The following is a 25,252-nucleotide window of genomic DNA, read 5'->3' as shown; positions in this document are numbered from 1 at the left end:
AACCAGAACAGAAGCAGGGAAATTGCCAAGAGTGCTGAAATAAAAGAAAGTTTTAGTAACTATATTTTGATGGAGACCGATCAAATTTCACACTCCAAACTACAATATTGAGCCCTCCTGTATTCAGGCAAAACACCTTCAAACCATATTCGAGTTAGGATGACAGGATTTGGCTGCCATGTGGATGTGAATCAAAAATGCATGTTAGGGATTCCTGCACAGGCAATGAGGTGTGTTTTTACCTCCTGTCACAAAAATCAGGTCAGTCAATTTATATTCTTAAAATCAAAAGTCATTCCAAAATACAAGGTACATTTGTTCAGAACCTACAGTCCCTAATACCATTTTTTAATGTTAAATGTTTAAATGTTATGGTTCTCATTTCAGATGCTTAGATCTTGTTACACAAGGAAGGTGGACATCAATGGTTTTTACATTCATTTAAATCTTAAAAACAACTTAATCTGGGAATGAACATCCTCAGCGCTCTCAGGGACAGAGCGAACCCTCCCAGGTAAGCCGGGTAATGCCCGAGCTTGCCTTGCCCTAAACACTGTGAAAGGTGACGGTTGAACCAGAAGGGTGGAGTTTACCACTGTTCTAAACTGTAATGAACTCTTTCAGGCAGTTCTAACAACTCTACAATATTTGTCTTTCCCTTTCCTGATACTTGAATTATACTGCAATACTCAGAGAAAATAAACATGCAAATATTGCAAGCACAGAGAAGAATGGACTTACGGTCAATTTAAAATTCCTTTACTGGATGCCAGAAAAAAAAAAAAAAAAAAAAAAAAAAAAGTTCTAGTCTTTCTTTAGTGCCAGGTATCTTTTTAAAGAAAAAAATATGCAAGAATTTCCATGTTTGTGTGGTTTAACAAATTAGGTGATGGAATTAAGATCATGCTTCATAGAAGCACTGTACATTTTAATGTAAGAGAAATTAAGAACCAATTTTAAAAATGCAATTTTGAAAACTTCTATTTATCCAAGAGCTGGGTCCTACTAAGACTTAGGTATGCATAATCTGACCTGAACAGCACCTTTGACGTCAACTGGAGCATTTATATAAGGCAAGTCACTTGTATGCATAAGCATCCACAGGATTGTGCTATACAGGTAGTCCTTACTACCTCCAACAACTAAGTCAGCAATACCAGGTTACACACTCTGCATGATAAAGTCATTTTCCTTAGCATAAAGTGTTTTGCCCCTTGTCAAAGACAGCAAAAATAAAACGTGCTAATGTTCTAAGATGGCTCTAGAGGTGAAAGGCCAACTTTCACTGCTGCAAGATGCAGACAGAAATCCTAAAGTCTCAAATTAACTGAGTTCTCTTGCCCTGACTTGCCATGGATGGTACGAGAATGAAGAGAAGGGACAGCACAAGATCTGCAGATCTGTGGTAATCAGAGAGATGCAAGCCTGGACTGCAGTAACAAAAACCAGAAACAAAAAAACAAACAGCTAAGTAAATCTACTTCTAGATCAAAAATTAACAGCAACTGCCACCTAAAAGGCAGCAAAAAAAATATCTGGAAGGACATATGTACCATACCATGGGCTAGACCCACAGTACTGTGCCTGAGGATGCCCTTGTCATATGGCAAGTGCTGCCAACCAGATTACTCAGCAGGAGCAAGACATCAGATGAAAACCTCTCTGGGTGAACTGACCTTGATTTTTCCCAAATGCACGATTCCTTCATACACATTGCCTATTAATTTCCATCAATAGCCTACAGGCTGCAAATCGTTTTGTGTGTCATGCAGGATGTCATACTCAAGTCACAAAGTATCTTTCCTGGGACGTAAGTGGACAAAAAGTTCAGAGGAGAAAAATCAATAGCATAAAAAGAACAGTTCCCCAAACATTCACACAACCAACAGCCTGTTCATACCAACATGCCTGGAGAGCAAATAAAGGCCCCAGACCAACAAAGCACTTAAGCACATGCTTTAACTTTAAGCACGTGCCTAAGTGCTTTGCTGGACATAGGCCCAAAGAAAAGAATGAACACGGTTAACTGAAAAGCCCTTCAGAATTGGAGGGACTGCTTTGTTTTTCCATTAGCTCTAGTTGCTAGTAAACACACACATGTGGCCTCAGCATCCCGCCCGAGGTAGTGAACACAGCTCACACCATCAGGGATGTGGCACAAGCGATCCCTTGACGTAGTTCCACGAACAGGAGGGCAGGGAGCTGGCAGGCACAAGTGGAAGCAGCACCCTCATGGCTCTGACAGGCAAAGCCATCGAATGCCCCGACCATCCAACTCCCTGAGTAGCTCACCACCCGCACCTCGCTGTGTCGTTATTCTTTCACATCAAGCTCTGGAAACACAGCCTGGAGACCTTACAGAGAAGGCACAAAATGCTGCCTCGGGATGGATGGCTCTCCTCGCCCTCTCCCACGTGAGGGAAAGAAAGCCAGGCTTGGATGGGATCACGCCGCCTGCAGGCCTGGGGCCTGTGGCTGGCTTTGAAGAGCGCCGCTCAGGCCATTAACAACATTTTTACATGCATCAAGTTTACCCCAAATAGAAAGCGAAAGCAGAATTCCCTAAATTATCTTCAGCAAAACACTTAAGTTAAAAAAAGACGGGAGAGTCCAAACACGGCCTGATGATTAGGGAGGTAGGTGAAGCTGGAATGAAACAATAATAAAAAGCCTAAGAACACGTCGTATATTCCTAGCTCTTGAATCATTAAGGCTCCACATGACAGCTCTCACAAGCACTGGAATGGCAAACTCACTCGCTTTTAAGCAGGAGTGAAAGTGGTTAAGCCCTAGGACAAATAAGTTGAAAATTTCAGCACAAGTCTGATCTCAGAGAGTTTAAAGGAATGCAGACTGCCCAAAAACACAGCAGCTGTTTGTTTTTTCTGCCACCTTTCCAAGGTTCATGTCTGGAGTGAGGATAAACAGTTCTGAAAAAAAGTTATGTGGAGTTCAGACTTTAAGAAAATAAAACATCAGACTAGCGTTTCTTGCAGAAAGATTAAAAAACCCCAAACCTTAAATTATTCAGCCCTGGAAGTTTTCAGGTAGAACTCTTGGGAACAGAGAGGTAGATGGCTCGAGGCTTCAATATATTAAAATGCTTTCTCTGAACCAGTGTGCATTTTCAAAAGCTTGGCATGATGTGGTTTGCTTGGGCAATAATGCTCCAAGAGGAGTTTCAAATTTAATAAGGTATTCCCTATTGCATGCACATATGTGCACATGCACACACTGACACACACACACTGGGTCCCCTTCAGATAAAACAGATAAAAATAAATAAATTAATTAATTAATTAAATACCAGACAAAGCCTTAGAGATCTTCCTGAAGCGGTTTCTATCAGCACAGTACTTATCGTAGTAACAAGGTAATTTGTGCCATGTCATTTTGGACATTCTCTTTCCACTCTTTCTCCTCCTTTATCTCCGTTTTTTGTTTGTGCTAAAGCAAATGAGCATCAACTTTAAGTAAATAATTAATATGCCTCCTGATAGGTTAGGCAATTAACAATCCCTTGACACCTAACATTTTTAGTAGGTCTAATTTTCTTTTGATCCACATTTAAAGAGACATTACCCTAAAAGAAAGAGTTAATAGAAGATTTACTTTGATAGATTGCTGGTGGAGCTAACCCATATAAATAAGGATTGCCTGTGTTGTTACAGGCGTGTCAGAAACAGCAGTAAATTTCAGGCACCACATTGAGTTTCAACATCTGTTTATGAACCGTCCTTATACACAAAATGAACAGTTGCTACAGGACAAAGTATACAGAGAGTCTGAAACAAACTGGGATCCATTCAGAAAGCTCTCCCATCACAGTCATACCTGGTGCTACCCAGCTCACCATGAGGATCAGGGAACACTGAAGAACTCTCCTTTGTCTGAGACACACACGTGCCCATCTTAATGTTCATTAAGTACAGGTACAGGTTCATGGAAGGAATGTCAGAAGATGGAAGCTACAGGAGAACAGCTTTCTGTATATTTTGTGGGACATTCTCCCCCCTCACAAAACTTTTCACTGAATATTAAAAAAATCCTATTGTGCAGACCCTGCCTCACCCTCAGAAGGAGCTCATCTTGGAAAATGAGGATGGAAGAAGACAAGATCTTAAAAGTTTCAAACTCATGAATGAAACTTGGGGTTATCTCCTTCATCCTAAAGGTGTAATACATATGCATGAACACAAGTGGGTTTGGAGGTGGGGTTTTGTTTGGTTTTGGATTTATTTCTTTCTTTTGAATAAAACTAGCAAATCTTTGCACATCCTCACGTAAGTTTCCCCAGGCAACCTATGCAGTACAAAAAGCCCCAAACCTCTCTTTTTCACTGACAAAAATTCCTTGCATGAGGGTATTAGAGGCCATCGCAAGGCTCCCTTCCATGACCTCCCTCCCACACTAACACACACTGGCACGGGGAACCTGGGGGTCCCGGCGGGGGCCCAGATGTGGGACTGTGAGCTGCCTGCACCCCCCAAGTAACACAGGGACAGGCGCTGAGGAATGCTTGCTGTTCCCAAACCTCCACTCAGCGAGAGCAGAAGGGCAGAAACATACCGCAGAGCACCAGCAAGTTCATAACTCAGGCTGACAAATCTGAGATAGCAGATAACTACACGAACCAAAATAAAATGGACAAACGCAGGCTTTGACTTAGATTAGCAGCTCTGGAGACAATTTAAGGCTGAATGTGAGTAACCTGAGATATTAAAATACAACAAAATTAGCAAAGTTGCTCATTCTGGTTTCTCTCTCTAAAATCTAAATATTACCTGAAGCCATTTAATACTTGAAGACAAAATGTACAACTTCCTCTATACACTTTAAAATTAAGGTAAAGACATGGTAGAACCTAGTTTTAACTATCTTGTCCACAGGAGGATTGTTTCCTACACATACAGGGTCTAACAACCAGTAAATGTAACTTTGGTGCACCATACTGCAATCATTATTGCTTCACCTATTTCTCTAAAGTCAGACGGTCAGAATCCTACCAGTAAAATTTAATTAAAGAAGGTAGTAAGAAAACAAACAGCCTGTCTTGGAATGTCTTTGATTCCGTAAGCACAAATACATTTCATCCACTGAAAACTGAATTACAGCTTCTCATCTAATGAGCAGCTTAATGGAACGGCACTGGAATAAAGGAAGAAGGGAACAAAAACCCAAATCCTTGGTGATTTCATATAACACGTTATACAAGTATATAATACTGGGCTCGCTATCTGGGAACATCAATTTGCTACGATAGAAGTGTTTGCTATCTTAATGTAAGCAGGAGGCACAGCCAGGCACACCGAATCAATAACCAGACCTTACTGAAAGTGGCAGAAGGGCTACCACAAAGCAGAAATGGCAGCACACACACGTAAAAGCGTTTGCCTTCTTTAGACGTGTTCTTGAAGGCACTGTACCAGTGACCTAAGATGATTTTTATATGCAGACGGCAGGTCAAGCATAAAAGTACACTATTGTAAAGGTTACAGTGCTGGCAAAAAAATCGTATCACCGCTATGGACAAAGAATCACTTTCTTTTGAAGTCTGAGCTGTCAGGATATTTACATTTCACAGTTAAAAGGCTCCTCTCTGGACAATATGAATGCTAAAACAAACAAGAGGAAAGGTCCTATGTAAGCTAATGCTACTTTAAAGAGATAATGTAAATCAACCCTGACATCATCAGTGTCATCCTAAAGCACGAGGAGAATTTCCAGTGAAAGTTACTAACATTAAACAGATTTAGATAGCCAGCCAACAAAAATAAAGCAAGCATATAAGTAGACTGCCTTCCAGTCCAAGACTGTTGTTTCAACCATGTATTACAGTAAAAGGGATAGGAGAAACTCTCCGGTGGTGAAAAGCATTTGTTTGGTGAGTCTGGAGGAAGAATTGGTCCAGAATAAATAATTTATAGTGTGAACTGTAAAAATACGTACGCAATTTGTAACTGCAAGTTAGCCAGAAAGCTGGACACAAAGCTAAACACTTAGAGAAATCTTACCCTTCACACTGCATGGCTATATTCCCATATACAAAATAATAATGCCACCTTTTAGTTAAGAAGAATATTATAAGGCTGAATTGATTAAGACTTTTATATATTCGATATTACAGAGGAGAATTTTTTTTAAAGGATGCCCTTATGGAACAATAAGTGAGTTTTAATACTTTTAAGCACTATATGTACTCAATACAATGCTCAGACTTCACGTTACATAGTTTTCTTTTCCTTCTTTGGTTGAGAACTCTTCTGGAATGTTATTGTTTTCAGGGGGTGGTTTTTAAGAAGTTCCCGTGAATACATGCATTATACATGTGCTCACTGAAACACTGCTGGGGCTGTAAATGACCCAAGAGTTCAGCAGTACAGCTATTTTCTTATCTGGTTCACATTTAGGCAAGAAAGCAATATTTGCACACTCTTTGCTGAATGGAGACCCAATTTCACAAGGGACAAGGGCCTTGCATGGGGCTTTCCACAACGTTTCACGTAAGCACAAGTTCAAAGAAGGTGACACTGTTTATAACATGTCATATACCACGGGGGTCTGATCGGTGATGGCGTTCTCAGAAGCTGAAGCAAAAGAAACATACACCCTGAACTCCTGGCTTAATAAATAAATAAATAAATAAAATAAAAATTAAATTCAAAAAAATAATAAAAGGAAGAAGAGAACTGAAAGACAAAAAGCCCTTATGTGGTTTCAGCCTTGTCTTTCCTCAGAATTTCAGGCCCTAAGACCACAACCTCCTTTAATATCCCCCCAGCTTCAGTGAGACACAGTTACCCAGGGCTGCCACCATTGCTTAGCAAGTCAACAAGCTGGATCTGAAAGACTCCTAGCCATCTCTTTGCAAACGTTATTAAGGGAAGATTATTATCTGACCCTCCAAGAAGCCAGTAATTACAGTGTTCATGTGTACATTGCTTCTGCACAGGATCAACAATGAAAGGGTTGTTTAAACACAGCTCCTTTGCCTTGATGGAAAACTTTGTGTGTACCACTCATCAGCTCAAGTAAATGTTAATGACTATTTTGGAAAAATAAAAGCCAGAAACATTTTCTGATGTACCATAGCATACTTAGGCTGCTTGTGATGTAGGACGTTGCATTTTGAAACTGCAGAAGTAAGACCTTTAGCAGCAGTGAATATATGAACCCCGAATTTTATTTTTAAGAAGTGCTGGCGAATGTCTTAACCATTGCACAGACACACACACACACACACACACACTCAAACTACCACACTAGGCAAGATCAGAGCTTAACAGCCAACAAAACACACATTCAATCCCTGAGCTCATTTTCCTGAAATAGAAAACTACATATGTTTCTCAAATTTCACATCAAGCCACTGCACAGCCCGAACTGCAGGGGAGACCGGAGCCAAGCCTGCCTTTGGGCTTGGGGGAGTAAGGACCTGAAAACAAGATGATTCCTCCCCTATCACCGCACTTCTCGGCCACAATCTAAGCTTACAAACACCCCCGTTTAACAGCATTTCTAGCGGGGGTTGCTTATCAAGCAGTCTTTGCTTTGTCAAATTAAGACGCATTGCCTTGGATTAGTGAGACTCCCTGAGTTCAAAATGACTTCATGGTTGGCTCAGAGTTCACTGTCTCCGTGGCAGGGTGCCAGTAATACATCTACTACCGCGCCTGCCCCCAATCCTTTTCTATACTGACCTGGCTGACTCTTTTTTTTTCTTTTTTCTTTTTTTTTTTTTTTAAGCAGCAAAGGAACACAATAGAAAACTAAATGCTAGATGCCGTCGCAGCTAATTAAGGACCTTAACATCTTTAAGAAAAATAATTGGAGTAGTAAATATTTGAAGATGTGAATTGAGATCTCTGAAACGCGACGTCTCGATGTATGTCAAAGCTGCTGCAGAGGGACAATGCAGGTTTTCTTCGCTCTGCAGATACAGTTAGACACTATGAAGGGCTCCTGTTCTTGTGGAAAACACATTAAGTTTCTCTTGCTAATATTTTGTAAAGGGCATTTGTACAACAACAATAGCTAAAGCTTCCTGTTTGCCTGTATGCTTCCTGGCTAACATTAACGAGACCTGCTAACAATTTTCTTATTTAGCACACAGAGCTCTTTCAGACGACTCTGACCCAAGGACATGCCGTTTTTAAATTAATCATTAAAAAGAAAATATCTAGCAGTAATGGCTCACATTGCACCTGCCCTTCACATTCCTGATCATTTTTGCAGCTACACACTTCCTATTTTCTTACACTGCATCAGTCTGTGTGTCACCAGTCTCCAAAGAACATGTTTTGAATTTATTAAAAGCCTGATAGAAGTGGAATTCTCTCTTGTTTGGCAAAGATACCGTCGCAGGGACACTTGCTATTGGCTTCAGGACAGGAAATTCATGGTACTTTGTTTGTCCAATCCACAAAAACACCATCCCTCCCCTCCCTACCAGCCCTTCAAGATAATTCTCCCTTCTCCAGAGATTTCTCCAAACAAGTCTGCAAGTCTGAAGGCTTGGGTTTCAAAAACAGGACATAAAACCCGAGTGCAAGTCAGGATACTGTCACCGTCACATGGACCGCAGTGCTGATCAGGAAACATTCCCTAGCCCCTCTCTTTCCAGAGAGAGGCCTGATTTTCAGACTGGGCATCTTCTGAGGCTGGTACAAAATATAAACAAGAAGTCAAACACCAGAATCCCAGCCAAAGGATATACATTAGTCACGGCCCAGCTAGGAAGGAAGGGAAGGGCAGCTGGCCCCAGGAATACGGTGTCTGCACTGCTCCAGTTACCACGGCTCACTGACCAGGATTGCTCAATCCCTTAAAAAGACACAAGCATCCTTCAGATCATCATTTAACTTACATTAGCTTGTCTCTTCTACAGCACCTCTAAATATAAGCTCCTCTTCCAAATTCTCTCTCCTTTCAAAGTTTCTAGCCCATCTGGATAAAATGCTTGGTGGGGACTCCACTAATCACAGTGACAAAATCACTGTGGAAGGGAATGTGATAAAACAAGGGGAAAAGAAGCAACCTCGTAGCAGTATATGTATGTATCAGTTTAACAGATGAAGAACAAACATATGAATGAGTAAGAATCAAATCCTCAAAAGGTATACAGTTGTCTAAACACCTCCAAAAATTCACTTCTACAAATCACACAGGGGACATGATAAAGCAGATTTGAATCTAGGTTCCTGGATTCAAAAGTACCTCCCTAGCTTTAATGTTTTACTGCAAGCTTCCAGCACTGCAGTTCAGCAATGGCCCATATTCTCCTCCTATTTATCCCAGCACGCTCTGCGTCAATCCCACTAACATCACGAGTTCTCTTGATTTAAATCAGTACAACAGAGCCATCCTTAGCCCTAACAATAAGCAAGTGGGAGGAGGTTATAAATAAACCTTTAGGACTTAATCACTGCTTAATGTAAAGAGTCAGCTATTTAAATGTACATAAACCAAGACACCAGCCTCCTTCTCATAAATGAAGGAGAAGGAAAGAAATTGTCAAGGTATTTTCCCACTGAAAATATACTGTATATTAAAAAGATACCCTTCCCACCCCCCCTCCTCTTATACACATAAATAGGCTAAAACTAGTTATGTGGTTCATGTTTTTTTGATTTTTTTTTAAGAACTACAGCCATTTAGAACTACAGTGTTTAAGTTTACAGCCTGCAATTGCTATAACAGTGTGAACTTCTTTCCTATGAAACTGTTTTTCTCTGAAGAAACTCGTGATTCTGAGATCTATGTTGGATGTAGATAATTTATGAAAGATTTCCCAACAAAACATCTCTGCTATATCATTTTCCCTGGAGTGAAGGCTAGCAGTTGAAGACTGAGTGGACAAATATTTCCACAGGAGAATCATTTGGGTCAATACTCATACATGAGATGAAGTCTCTACTAGTTAATAAATTACCTTCCCCAACTATTAACACATTTGGAGTATAACATTAAAAAAAAAAAGTTCATATAAATGTCAGCTTGTTCTGACTTTTTTTTTCTGCAACTTTGGGAGTTTCTTTAAAAGAGTTCTACGTGTCTGACTTCTTCACTCATTCTGGTACTTCTCACTTAGGAACTATTTGCCAATGTTTTCTTTATAGGTACTGAATTGTTCTTCCTCATCCAGTGGCTTCTTGCATGTTGGATACTCTCCAGTTACTGTCAGGCCTGACATTCCTACCTGCGCTTCCAAAACCTCCTCCACTCTCTTTTGATTACAGCTCATCTTGAACCATGTGAATCCAGTAAAGACTACCTAGTTTTCCAGGGAGCAAGCTGCTTGTGATTGGAAGTGGCCTCAAGCAGAATGCTGGACCTCAATGCACATGACCTTTTGCAAAATTTGTGTGTGAATTCCACCTGATGTAACAGCTTAGCCATAGTCCTGTCCACAGACTAATCCTTCATCAGACTTCAGAAATACAGCTGAATTGTAGAAGTGCATCTCTGATACAAAACCTCCATCCACAACGCAGTAACTTCTAACTAAACCAGGTATGTATTTAGATTTTATTAAGATAGCTTCATCCAAAATACCATATAAAGGAAAAGTTATCAGAGGTTATAGACGGTGGGTGGAAGAGAGCAGTGAGTCACACTCACCATGAGTAAAAGTGCTGAGCCTCTGAAAAGCACTGCTAACATGTCTGTGAAAAACCATCTCTCTTCCTCTCCAGAGCAGCACTTCTGCAGTAAGACAACTGAGTAGTCAAGTGGCCAAACCAATGCTCGTTGCTGCAGCCCTGAGGGGCAGGAAATGTTCCAAAGGTTAACTAGAGAGATGTCAGTAACACTTCTTAATGCAGACCAGCATCTGGATCATTCAGAACAACCACACAGTATTTCATCAACCCAATGGAGCAATAATATGAGTATTTTTAATAGGGAATATTGCAGGTGATCTTTTAAGACCAATGGGAATCTCATTTTGGAACTCATCTTTTGCAGTTCATGGGTGGATGCTGTTCACTGAGACATACAGCAATTTCAAAGGGAGTAGGTAAAAATCTGAGTATGTTTGAGGGCCCATCTTTCAGGTAGAAAGCATTTAGTGCTTACTAGATATCCACTGGGGAAAAGTCCTTTGGCAACAAGGCAGTTGAAGCCAGCAGAATCATCTGAAGGTAAAAAACAAACGATTTCATACTCCGAAACACTTATCAAGAACTGTCTTCAAATACTTCAAATCCTGATCACACACTACTTCACTTGGAGCACTGAGTAATCTCAGTGAAGCCAAACAGGCTACATACAGTTTTTAAATGTTAAAAACATACAAAATGTTTTAAACTGGCACTTCAAAATGTAAAGAAGCAAGAGTAATAGTTTCGATGCATGCAGAAGTCTCCTATAAAAGTGCCTCTGCAACTGCTTTGATCCTAGTAGAATACCCACCACCAAAACAGATTAAAAACTCTGTATCTTTTATCAGGGCCATGTAACGTGTGATTCACAATGACTAACAGTGTGCCTTGCCCTGTGAATAGGCTCCTTTGTGCTTAAGGGGAGAAAAGGTGGTAAGAATCTTACACTTGTTAATTCCCACTTCCACAGAATTATGAACATATGCGGGATGAATTACTTCACTACACCAAACTACATGGAAATTCTCAAGAAACAGGTGTGCACAGGGGAGAGCAGAGGATGGAAAAAAAAAAGTAGGTTTAATTCCAACAAAATATTTCTTGTCCTTATTTTCCTATTTCTCCCTCCTTTGTTACCATATAAGACATTCCACTAGAGCCAAAACGATCAGTTTGATGTGGGGGAGCACACATTAAAGCAGCACAGGAGGATGTGCAAGGAACTACTTTATCCAAAATATAAAAAGGTTGAACCAGAGGGAGTGATGAAAAACAAAAACAAACACACACATACCACTTTCTCCAGAAAGTGTTTTCCTTACATTCCTCTCTCCCGTACAACATTCATCAATACCGTCAAAAACTTCTGGACTAATCAAAATGGCATTTCCAAGGAAATAGACTCACCACTAATAATTCAGTCAGCTCTGATCTGGAGTACAACCTGCTGCAGTACTTTTTTTTTTTTATTATTTGAGAAGAGATTTTTCTGCCTCACTTCCAAAAAGCTGCTGCCAAGAACACAGACCCAAAGCGAGGAGGGACCAAGGAGCTGGAGTTACCCACGAGCGCTCCCTTCCAGATCTACTTTCAGAGCAAGAGCACCTGAGCTTCACTGAGATCTGAGTGCCAGAGGCCAGTGCAAGCCACAACGCCGGACCACATCAAGCACACAACACTATTTTTAGTGTTCATCCTTCTCTTCCCTCCCCCAGAACTCACAAATTAACTCTGTCCCTTAATTGAAGGCATCCATAAGGGACAGTGGACAATAACTCTGTTACCATGCTCTAAGCTCCCATGTACCCCTCCCTAACTTCTTTTTAAAGCCTCCTGCCATAAACTACAGAGGAGGCTGAAAGTTTTCATCCCAAGAATTCAGGCTGTACTCCTGTACAGGTTAAACTAGCACTACAGAATAAAGTCTTTAGTTTGTAAGATCTGTTTGCTCCATCCCAAGTTCCCAGAAGGAATTAGGCTTCTGCAGTGCTGGGCATTGACAACTTACCCAAGAAATCCCCTGCTCTTCCCCAAAGACCTCCCAGAATTTATAACCACCGACAGGTACATGCAGCAAACAGATGACAAATGCTACGCTGGAATAGCAAACACCAGGCATGGCACACCGACTGTGTAATTCTAGCAAGAGTTTTGCAAAAACCACAGGAGGTGGGAATTTTCAGGAATACATAAAAGGCAGATGATAAACAGCTTCACTGTCCTGAGCACAGTTATCCTCTTCTCCATCCAGACTCCCCAGTGCTGCAGCATCCGTTGTTAGCAGCAAGCCCTTACTGGGCTGCCCCGCCAGCATAACTCCTGTACTTCGATATAACCATTCATTTCCCAACAGCTAAAGAATTAGTCATAGTGACAGCTACATCTTTAAGGCTGCAGGAAGGCACTGCTCTTCTTTTCCATTAGCTCTCGCACTAGTTGGAGATTAAGAGAGATGGAGAGAGAAAGAGAGAACAGAGAGGGGGATTTCTTTTATACATTAAAGCTGCCACCATTAAACCCAAGACGGACAGGACTGCATTCCGTTTTGGCTTTTTTGGTTATCAGCACAAGGTGATCATTTCTTGACTTGCCCACACATTTCATCCCATCTATTGATCTCCATCTGGCCACAAGGCCAAACTGAAACTGTGTTTGGAACAGCTTTCTAACCAGTGTCCTAGCCAGGTGTAATACAACGATGCTCCTACCACATGTAGGAGCAGATAAAAATGTTTCCTCCATGTTCTGCTAAACAGAATTATTACAAGACAAATGGCAAAACTCTGTAGCCACATACAAGTGATATTTAGGCATACCTATTTTCCAGGTCATCATATCCTCCAACTACCTCAAAAAGGCTCTCTTTAGGACAGGAAACTAGTTTTCTCCCACACAATTTTGTCAAAATTTGAGAAGCACTTGATCTGCAGCACCCTTAAATTGTTTATAGAAAAAAGGCAGTTGCCTTTCTCCACCTAGTCCCCTGAGCACAGGGTGCTAGTTTTAAATCAAAGTCTTGAGTGTTTTCACAGTACAGAGGCCCTGCATGGCACATCCTCTGGGAGCCTGGGATTTATCCTCCTGAAATTAGAGTTGGGTCAGGTGAGAAGTCAGCCGAGATTGCAAGATCTTTGGGGTGAGAGTTGTTCCCTTGTTACATAGTTCACAGCCACACAGCACAGGAATCTGACTAAACTTGAGATACTATCTTTCAACTGAAAGCTACCAAGATCTTACAAAAACATTGCTTTTTTTTTTTTTTTTTTTTTTTTAATAAGCTAAACTTGCACTTTCCTGCTATATAATGCAAAATATTTAACAATAGGTGTCTATTATGGAGACTGACTAGGGAGAAAGAAAGCACTCAAACAAAAAGAACTGTGCTTGATGTGCAGGCATCTTCCACTTCAGGAGCCTAAAACTAGCCTGTAACCACTTGTCATTTTAGACTAGTTTTTTGCACAGTTACAACTCTGTAAACTGCGATGGAAATATCTGTGACCTGCACAGAGCTGGGTGTGGAATTGGGCCATAAGATTTTATTTAATTATTTTTTTAACCAATTAACACTTTACCTCACTTTTCACATGGACTTACTTATCTGCAAATGCATCACTTGTAGTGAAGTCACTTTAATCAAGACTGAAGGGCTTCTCTCAAAAGGTACTAATAAATGGATAAAAAGATGCTTCGGAGAGCAATACAGCTGCCACATTTTACACTGAAGCAACCATTTTTAGAAAGGTTTTACCAGATGCCTACCATACAAGCAAAGTATTTTGTTTCAATTCTCAAAAAGTCAATAAATTTGTCAACAAAAGCAGATTTCAAAGCATTATTAGAAGCATATTTCACAGTAACTAGAGCAATCATATTTATGTTCCAAAATGGGGTATAAGACCAATTAACCAACAGTTGTAGCAACATACTCTATCTGTGAATTACACTGCTCACAGGAACAACTGTGTTCAGGAATGCACAATGGAAGCAGGAGATAGGTTCAAGATGTTTTGGGGCAGACAATTACAGACAGATGTATATAACAGCATGTCCAGTCAAAATGAATTAAAGCAGGAACATACATAAGAAAATAGACTAAGACGACCAAATCATAATGTTATAATTAACATACCTTGCAGTAACACCTGTGGCTTTCCAAGATAAGAAATCTGGAAGATCAAAGAAGTAGCCTGCCTTCTCCCAGCATGATTCTTGCAAGTTCTAACAAAAAAAAATAGAAACATAGATATTAGAGGCCAGACACGATCACGTCCTTATTTTAACAAAATTAATAAACCTGCCAGTTGTGTAAAAATGACAATCTTTCCAAACCCAGTGTTCTGATCTCTTCCTAGATTCCTGCTCTGCTCACTTTGCAGCAATTTACTGTCTGAAGAACTGAGTCCTTCCCCCACCAGGGACTGATCATAAGAAACGAGTTTCCCAAGAAGACTTCATGGAGGCACATGTTTCAGATCAATAACGTGGGCTCTTTCAGTTCCCAGTCAGCTGCTTAATGTCAGAGCAGTCTCAAAATCAGTAGACAATTTACTCAAAAAAATATTTCCTTGAAGAATGCTCTACTTTCTAAAATTAACCATTTTATATTTGTTACTTCTGAGCTGTAATTACAGAAAAAAAAAGAAAAAACACAAATACCTATGTAAGCACCAGAACAAACCTTTCCAATCTATCTGGCCAATTGATCAAAGCTTGCAAGGACCTGTAAGCTTCCAGGGAAGCTGGTTTTCCCCACAGCTGGGACATTCAGAAGCCCTCAACCGAATGGATGAACCGCTAACAATCAGCTTCAATGCCACACTACAACCTTACAGTTGCCATCGAAGCATCCACCTAAATTCTCACTAACAACCAATAAAAGTGTGCAAACTCTGCCTCTCTTTTGTAAAATTTGGTTGAAATGAGTACCAAAATACAAAGCGGTGGGTTCCCAGTTGAACAGAGGTCCTATGCTATTTCTCCAATTGACGGAGTAAGTGAAGATGATTGCAGACAACAATTAGCAGAACTATCCCCATAAGCTCCCAATAGCCACATGACGTTTCCAAGCTCCTAAAGAACTTCTGCCAAGAGAGATCATCTACACAGAGTTTGGTGCAGGTATCACAGGATGATCTATGGCAAGGAAGTTCCCCGAAGAGTAACGTCCCATGGCAGTGCAGCTTTGCCCTGTCCTGCACCACCACAGTAACACCCAGTGACCACCTTGGTGTATTGAGAGAACTCGGAAACACCAAAACAAACCAAAGGCAGTGCTGCCAGACGCAAGGTTGACAAATCAGACTTCCACAGAAAGAGAAGACTGCTTTAAAAAATCTCCACTGCCTTTTTAAATAACTGAAACAATGACAAGTTGGCTCACTAAGATCACCACATCCTAGCTGGGGTCTTTTGGGCACAGAGCCCCGCCAGTTTCAACAAAAACCAGAATTTAGGTCAACAGTCGCATCTAGCAAGCTACAGTGGAGCTAGAGGGGTACTTCAGAAATGCGTAAGATTGAAAATTACGTGGGTCTTTATCTCTACGCAAGAAATCTGAGGGATGATTTATTTGCCTTATTGTCTTTTAGCTTTCAGGTTCTACTGTTTTCATCTACTCTCCATCAGTTCAGGACAAAACTCTTGTGCAAGATTCCAGATGCAAAGCATTTTTTTTAAAAAAAGTGAAAGTATTAAACACTAAGAGCCTCAATAGCACAAGCTATTGAGCTACAAAACAAAAACCAAACAACCCTGTAAGAATCTGTGGTAAACGTTTGAATAGGAGGCTAAACTATTTTAGCAAAGCTCCTAATAGCTTTGTTATTATGATTTTATTTTCAAGGCTTTTTTTTTTTTTCCAAATTACTCAATGAATTGTCCATAAGTAGTATGAAAAATTAAATTACTTGCATTATCAAAGCTGACATCAATTTTCTGTAGTGAAAATGAAGGTACATGATGAATTGAAATAAAAGGTAATTCAATTTTAAGAAATACAATTCGCTTTTAACTTAGCTCAGATACTAAGCTATTTCAAACCAAAATCTTATAAATTCCAGAAAGTTACTAAAATGGAATCTATGAATTCCATTATAAAAAACAAATTGGTAGGTACAAAAATGCATAATTTTATTTTGGTTTGGCTCATGAAAAGAATCTATCTTCTTTCAGTTTAGCTCTTCAAAAGCTTCTCTAATTTACTGGCTTCATACTGAATTCAAAAAAAAAAAAAAAAAAAAAAAAGAATGATCCAGTTGCAAACTTTTAACACAAAACATACAAGCATTGGATGCCTGTTCCAAATCACTTGGGTTTAGCTTATCTGCCAGATGTATGTTGCTGCTGCTCACATCAAAATTTGACTTTTTACGTGAATGCACAGGTGCTCCCAAGGTTAGTACACAGGTCATTCAGCCTCTTTTGATCATATAAACCATTATGTATTGGTAAATAGTCTTTAAGTAACAACAGAAGTAGATCGGCCTTTAATGTTAATCATAAAAGAAAACAGATTAAGAATAACTGTCCACTTCAAGCAAATCTGTTTTATCAAAGATGTTCCCTGGATCTTTATTCTACTGCTTCAGGAATTCCCAAAAGCCACATGTTAGTGACACTGAAGTATTTTGTTTCATGAACATCCAAATGATTCATTCTTTGCCATCTCGATGCTTTGTCATCACTAATTAGCACAGACAAAAAAAATGGCATGTCCTGATGCTTTTTCCAAACAAACTGAAAAGTCTCCACGTTTTCGACACTCACTGAAGTTAATTCTAATTTATTTTCACTCACAGTCAGAAATCTGTGACCACATTAAAAGCACTGTGGAAAAGATCCAGGAACGTTCCCAGTGCTGTATTCATATCCTGCGACTCACCCTCCAAACTCACTTGTAAAGAAACTAATTCAATCCTTCTATTTTTGAGAGGTTCTCATGGATTCCTCTTTCTTCATTACCATATTTGAATTAATAAAAATGAACAAACAAGCAGAAAACCTACATCTCTAAACAATAACTTTTTGAAATCCTCATAGATAACCTTGAATATCTGTGGAAGTTTAAGAATTGCAAAGTACGGTGTATTTAAATATTCCTAGACAAGAAGGATAAAAGCAGAGTGAGGGACTGGCAGAACTGCTATGTAGGGCTGGGAAGGTCTTCACTGCCAAATCCTTGACAAAAGTCCAAAGATCACCACGAAGCCATACTGCACAATTTTGTATTGTGCTACATGTATTTGTTCACTTCTTCATTGGACTGAAAATACACACACAAGAAGAATTTCACCTGAGCTCCAGTATCCAACCGTTTTCTGGAGATACCTCCAGGAACATAGAAAGGAACTTTCACATTTGCATTTGACTGGTTGGTTGAGGTAGTCTATTTCTGATTTCTACTTTTACAGGGTACTTTATTTTCTTGTAAAAAGAAGTAATCTTCAGATACGTAGTGTCAGTGAAAAAGCTTTTTTCCCCCACCAGAAGTAAAATACTGAAACACTGAAGCTCTGCAGACTTTCATTATTGCTAATACAGATTAATATGAATCAAAAGAACTTAAATGTTATTACAGACAGCCTTTGCATCTGAACCCTGTTGACCACAGGAATAACTTAAGATGGGCTAGAAGCAAAACATGATTTAGTACAGGGCATTGGTCTGTATTTCATGGTTATTTGTAAGTCAAAACCCACAAATTCAAAAATCATCCCTAACTGGTGTGTTAGAAACCTAGACTAAAAGGAGGGGGACAAAAAAAAGAGTTTTTACAGTTTAGTGTAAAAAAGAAAACTGGCACGAACATTCCAGATTCATATCAGGTCAAGATCTAAGTCATCTGAAAAATCAGAGAAGAAAACATTCACTGAAGAACAGCCTGCTTTTACCAATTCAACCCAAAATTTGAAACGAAATCTCCCAGGCAATCTGTAACAGTAGGCTATGTAGTGTGTCAGTCTCTCTTCTTCTCAGTTACAGAAAACAAATATGCATTGTGTCAAGGAAGAAAAAGAACGACTGAAGACAACGCACACACTCATGAGGATATAAGAAACTGATGTCCCACACCCTACTCCAATTCAGACAAAGCAAGAACTTGGGGCTTGGATATCTCACACCTCTGACCAGATGCCAAACCATGCCATAGAACTATTCTGATACCCAAGATAAGCTCTAGGCAGAAATACCATCCTTGCCAGAGCCAAGGCAAACTGATCAGTTTGGCAACTACCGGTTGCACTCATAGTAATTGGTAAAAAATTAACTAACTGAATTATCAGATTCATCTTAAGGCTGGAAGTGTGTCCTGGGGGTGTGAGGCCACCTTGGCAAGTAACCTGCTGGGTGTATGGCTGGGTGACAGACACTCAGAGGTGCAGGTGTTTCAAACCTTCCAGCTGTTAAACCTTTTTTCTTTTTTTTTTTTTTTTTTTAAGTGCTACTCCTGCTTGATTACTAACTGCAACCAAAAGCCAAACTCAACAGTCCAAAGTACAACCTAAGCAACTATGTCTAAATTACGTATGGATCTTGATAACTAAAAGCTGTTAAAGCATTTATAAACAAATCTTATCGAGCTTGGTTCCAAACCCAGCAGCTTGGATCCATTTTCACTGAACATGGAGTTTGAGGAGTTTTTAAATGGTAAAATCTTACAAGTAGCATTGAACAACAACAAAAAAAAAAAATAAAAATGCAAAAGGCATCAAGGGAGAAGACACGCAAGAATGTTGCTGCCAAGCTAATGCCAGTACATCAGCTATTTTTCTCTCATCCCTAGCCCTGGAAAGAGATGTTTTAATTGTTTCTGCAAATTATCCCATTGGCTGTTAAGTTGCGGGTATGCAGAAAAAAAAAAAAAAAAAAAAAAAAAAGAGAGAACAATAATGCATAAAAAAGCATCTGTAACTGAAGATGTTAAAGATGTTAACCAGTAACATACAGAATGATCACTGAACAATGTGCCAGAAAAAAATATGAAGAAAATAACTAGAGAACTATCAATTTTAATGATTAATTGCACAGGAATTATATGCTAGCCATTTGTTTTTTGTTTTTGCTAAAGGGAGGCTCGTCTTTGCTTTTACTCACCATAGTTAAAAATGAGGTGTGAAAGCACACTATGGGAAGACTACACTGCATCTGGGGACTACCAAGCAAATACCTATTCCCAGTTCAGCATCCCCCACCCATTTGGAATATGCTACAGCACCTCTGATTTAATGGGACAAATATTTTTTAGAAATGGTTGATTCGTAATGTCATTAGTATGATGAAAATGTAACAAGCATCCTCCTGTTTTGGCACTGGCCGCAGTAAAATTTCCAGCCAAAAATTAGTAAACAAGATTCTTTCTTTGCTACCTCTGGGAAAAAATGCTAATAAGCTAATTCTAGAGCTGGAGAAATAACCAACACAGCTTTTATGGTGCTCTGTTTAAGTTACGTCCTCACTACTGTCCTGTTGGTTTGCCACACCATAGATCAAAGACGCTGTATAGCCACATATGCACTGACATGCATCTGCAAAAGAATCTCCAAGTTAAGGAGATGTACCTACATGTTCAGTTCATAGCACAAATTTACCCACCAGAACTGTCTGTGGTCTCCTTCTGTCAGTGAACATGCAATTTCTCTAGCCAAAGTCAATAAAACAGGCTTAGCAAAGCTAAAAAAAAAAAAAAAGTGTACCTGCAACTACAGAGGGTCAAAAAATAAAAACAAAACAAAACAAAACAAAAAAAAACACTATTGGCAATAACATTTTGCAAGGCAATTCTAAACAATAAAGAAATCCAAGAAATCATTGCTAGAAGAGAGAATTTAATTGGTTATTTTGAAAGACCCAGTAACTAAGGGCTATGTTATTTTTAATTGCAGTTTACATTCAAACTTATCTTATTGACTTCAGGAAGACTTTGTCAGAATTATCTTTCAGCTGGTTTCTAAATATTTGTGAAAAGATAATGACTGTTTTTTTCAGTGTCACCTACAGCTGACATTCTTAATTCAGCTGACCACATGCCATGCTGAAACGTGACCGTATCCATAGAAATTAGGTTTTAGAAAGTCACATATTTGTTTTGGTTTATATTTCAGATTTAACACTGGACCCTATCGCCACACATGGTCCACACAGGCAAAGAAATAAAATGTTGTTCCTAAGCCACAGATACCCAACAATATGGTTCCACAGGCTATACAGTAGCTGCATTCAGTTGATCATTTACTGCAAAGAGCAGTCACCTACATGCAAACTTCACAGGCAGTGGTGGCTTTTGTCATATAAATACCTATCTGCAACCACAAACGTCAAGACCATCCAAGTAATTTCATATAGACTAGCCAGTAGGTGCCACCGGGTAAAATGATTCAGCAGTAATGAACTGAACATAAGCCAAGACAATTCAAACAAAAGATCTCAAAGACCTATTAGGGCCTCTGCATTTTGGTTTCTTAATCTAAAATCAAAATGGACTAGAGTGAAAGAGCTGGATGAACAGAACATGCTCTGAAGCCTCTACTTTCTAGTTAAGTCTTTATTCTCTGTACAGTGGAAATGTAAAAGGATGAAAAGAAATATACAAGATAAAATATTCTATGGAAAGTCAAAAAGGAGCTGATGAGAATAACTTGTGATTTGGAAGAAAAGCTGCAACATCCCTCCACAAATAAATACAAGTCATGTACAACAGGAAAGTCATAAGAGATAATGCCCAGCATTTACTTCTCGTACAATGAAATCAGCTCCTTCCTCACGATGAGTGAGGTCATCTTCAACTTCAATTCTAGTAAGAAAAAGATGACGGAAATGGAAAAGCACAGTTAGGTCACCTTAGCCCTCTCCTTCTTCTCCTCCCTCTTCATTACCTCCAATAATTCAGAGTAAATTTGATAAGTTGTATTCTTTAGTAATACCTATAATTGTTTAAATGAAAATTCTTCAAGTAATGGAAATTCAATTTCCAGAAACATGATGCCTACCAAAGGGACAAAGGTCTTACAAAGCTTCAGAATACACCTCAGTTTAGTCAACATAAGCTCTCCTTTCACTAGACTGAGTAAAAATCTTTTGCTATATCACTTAAGTAAATTGTCTTCGGAAGTTCCCAAAGTCAGTTTTGATGATGGCCAGTCACATTAGAATACGCCAATCCATTCTTGCATTCAGAAACGTATAAAGAAGGAAAGGAAAAAAAAAAATCACGATGGTCTATGGTCTCCTGACATCCTGGCTTGAAGTTCTGGTTCCCTCTTCTCTAAGTCTATTGTGGAAAAAGGTTTTTTATTATTTCACTTTTTATTATTTACATACAACAACTTACATTTGATACTCATGCCTCAGGAAGCAAAGTTCTAGGAGACTGATATTAGTATTTCTGTGTAGCATTTACAAACAGCATTTATTATCCTTTGTGACCATTAATCTGCCAGTACCTGCTTCTACCAATTAACTCATTCGATTTTCCCCAGCCTGCACCTTATTATATACAGTTTAGTGTGTTATTGTAGAACATTTGTAAGGACAAGAGACTTCAGCTGCTTGAAACTGTCAGAAAGTAATTCACATTTGGGCTTTGTTGAAATGACAGCCAGCATTGAGACCAAATGTAAAAGCCAGACTGGAAGAGGTTATGAAAAATTCAAGTGGCAAGCGTTTTTCCTTTTATCTGACAGTTACTATTAAAAAGCTGTATGTCATCCTGTAACACACAAAATTTAAGCATGAGACAGAAGCAGAGTTCTACATTATGAACAGAGTACCTTCCTTCTACAGATGGTCTACTTCCTACAGGCAGTACTGAACTAAATTGTTCGGTCCTTTTTTTTGGAAGGTTGACGGAGCTCTAACTGAACCATTTCTATACCATTTCTATACCAGCAGCCAAAGACATCACACAGCCTCTCACTGCTGGATGAGTTGCCTCAAAGGCAGGACATCTGGCAAGGATACCCAGTGTTGAGACAGTGCTGTATACACATTGCTATAAATCCATCCCAGAAGCAGAGCCTGCGCCCCTGTAAGCATGTCCAGCTACAGTATTTGAAGCAGAAAGAACAGTATATCACCTGCACCTAAATTCCTATGTATACCTTACCCTAAAATTATGTAAGAAAGGCATATGAAATGTTTCAGTGGGGAAAAAACAAATCTCAATAAGATTAAAGATATTTCTAAATAATTGAGAGGAAAAAAAAAGAATCTCAAAGCATTGGAGATGTTGCTGGCCTTACTTTGCACACTTTTGGGTTCACCACTAAGTTTGAAGAATTTTCCTTATTTTCCTCTCATTCTCAGAAATCAGCAGAGCATTAATTATTACTAAAAATACATCACGATCTTAGAGGTACTCACTTCCTTTATCCACAACAGTTTAGGTGGCTGCATTTCCACAGACATCACTCCCCCAACGTAGCTCAAAACCCTGTGTTTCGTTGCATTGATGCGGTCTACTTGACTGACTGCACGATGGTCCATCCACATAATAACATTCCTATAGTTTTGTCCTTTAAAAAAAATAAAAATAAAACAGAGATTGTTTCAGGGCTGGTAGAACTCCACTTAAGTTCTGTAAGTTACTATGCTCTAAACTGCTTCACTTTTTCATGGAAAACTCAAATACTACTTGCTTAAACAATTGACAGTAGGTGTCTAAAGATAAAACTCTGCCCAATTTTAAGACATGCTGAGCACTGAGAATGCTGGGTGAAACCAGTCAGGCTTGTGAGCACCCAACAACTTGGAGAAGCCATGCTCTTGTAGAGTGTGTTTCATCCAAAGCCACTTTTTTTGCAGAGCGCATATATATTTAAAAGCATAAAGAAGCATTCTGGTGACTGAGAATTAAAAATATGACAAAATCTGACCAATTAAATTATAAATTGAAATTAACCAGTCAGCCAGAGTGACAAAGATTCTTTTTCCTCTTCTATTGTCATGAGAAAACTACCCTAAATCCTTTCAGAAGTACTTTCATGGGGGTAATTTGCTGCAATAATTTTATTTTGGATGTGAAAGGCAAAAGCATTTGGCGAGTCTGTGTCACACATATCAACAAGAAGCAAGAAACATTTTATTTAAATTAACCTGCAAAGGCCATGCTAGACAGGTGGAACAGTAATCCAAGTGACACTTCACATTACTCTCATGCTGAGCACACTGCACACTCAACTTCATGACACAGCCACTCATGCATATTTCATCTTGAAAACATACTCCAAGACAAGCCAGCTCTATGAGGCACACCAATATTCCTAAAATGGATTGAAATTCAACTTAGATCTGCGAGACTGCTTGAAATCAGACCAGTGCACGCGCAGTGTGACAGTATTCTGTCCATTCCTGTCTTTTTATTTAACAACATTGTGTGAAGTCAAAGTTCTTGTCTTGTGTATCAGAGAATAAAAAACAAGAACTGAATTTGACTCAACAGACCAAAATAGCCCCAGACATCATTACACATTGAACAGATTGTCAAAAACTCTCAAACTGAAAAATAAATAATCTTGCTTAAATTTAGCAAAGGACATTTTGGGGTCAATGCTGCCTTTTTTTTTTTTCTTTTTTTTTTTTTTTTGATTTGTATTGCTTTTTTTGAGAAATATAGGAGGAGATGACAAATATATCTGAGATAGAAAGTGAACATCAACAGAACTGTGATTATGGCTATGTATGTACTGATTTAGCACACACCTTATCTTAAATAGGATTCTGCAAAAACAAACAAAAAAAACAAATTTTTCTTAAGTCTTTCAAAATATCTACTTAAAAAATTAATAAAAAATACTTATGTTAGAAAATGATATCAGACTATTTCTGAGGTTTAGCACTGTCCTAGACAAAGACAGAACACCAGTGTAATAAAATTCACAAGGTGAATCTCTTGCCTGCAACTCCTAGACAGAATTAGCAGCTAGACTATATGAACGCTGCATTTTTACCATTCCTTTAGCCAGTGTGGATGGGCATTTACAAACACAATAAAAGCCATGATTAGTAAAATCTGAAGGGGAACAAACTTGTAGAAAATAAAAAAGAGCAGAGATTTCTCTAAGGGGCAGTCTCTCTGAGCCAACACGAATGAATTAAATCTTAGAATGCCAAACATTTAGCTAAACAGAAAGTAATTATCATCTGAAATTAAATTTTGCAGTAGAATTAAAGGAGTAAAAACAGAAAAAAGTCTTTTAATAGAAAAGACATTCTGCCTTCAAGATTCAACCCCATGACCCTGTCTTTGGATGAAACCAAGTTCAGTTGCATTGCTGCTAACACCAACTTCTGTGCTGGAGTCCTACCTTCAGAGTTGACTGCCAAAGGTTGGAACTGCTTATCCACAACAACAAGGGAACATGTAGCATCAAAGCCAACCCCTCGAATCCGGCTGGCATCTATGCCACAGACAACTTTCTGCAAATATATAAAACACACATATACAAATATATCCATATACATGAGAGTACCATGTGAACCGATGACCACAGAAAGCGAGTTAAAGTTTAAATTACAAGCTCAAACTCCAAAAATTTAGAGATTAAGCTCCATTAAAAGCTCTTTAATAGCTTTAAAATCTTACTAGCCACAGCCCTGGATGAAAGCAGGAAGCACAACAATATCAGAAAATAAAACTAGCAGAAAATTAGAAC

At 39.0% G+C, this 25,252-nt stretch overlaps 1 protein-coding gene across 18 annotated transcripts in view; it reads right to left on the bottom strand.

Moving 5' to 3' along the window:
- Positions 1 to 25,252, bottom strand: part of FGGY (FGGY carbohydrate kinase domain containing) — a 297,390-nt gene that overhangs the window by 98,892 nt on the left and 173,246 nt on the right. For all 18 annotated transcript variants that reach the window (XR_014695699.1, XR_014695700.1, XR_014695701.1 and 15 more), the window contains 3 exons: positions 24,905 to 25,016; positions 22,962 to 23,113; positions 14,734 to 14,822 (listed from right to left, as the gene is read on the bottom strand). Coding sequence is in view for 14 of the 18 variants with exons in the window: in XM_084528570.1 (XP_084384696.1) it covers positions 14,734 to 14,822; positions 22,962 to 23,113; positions 24,905 to 25,016 (353 nt within the window). In the remaining 4 variants the exon portion in view is untranslated. The remainder of the gene's footprint in view (positions 1 to 14,733; positions 14,823 to 22,961; positions 23,114 to 24,904; positions 25,017 to 25,252) is intronic.

This window comes from Aythya ferina (genome assembly GCF_964211825.1).
Source record: "Aythya ferina genome assembly, chromosome: 8".
In the NCBI taxonomy this organism is placed as follows: Eukaryota; Metazoa; Chordata; class Aves; order Anseriformes; family Anatidae; genus Aythya; species Aythya ferina.
This window is presented reverse-complemented; position numbering and strand designations above follow the sequence as displayed.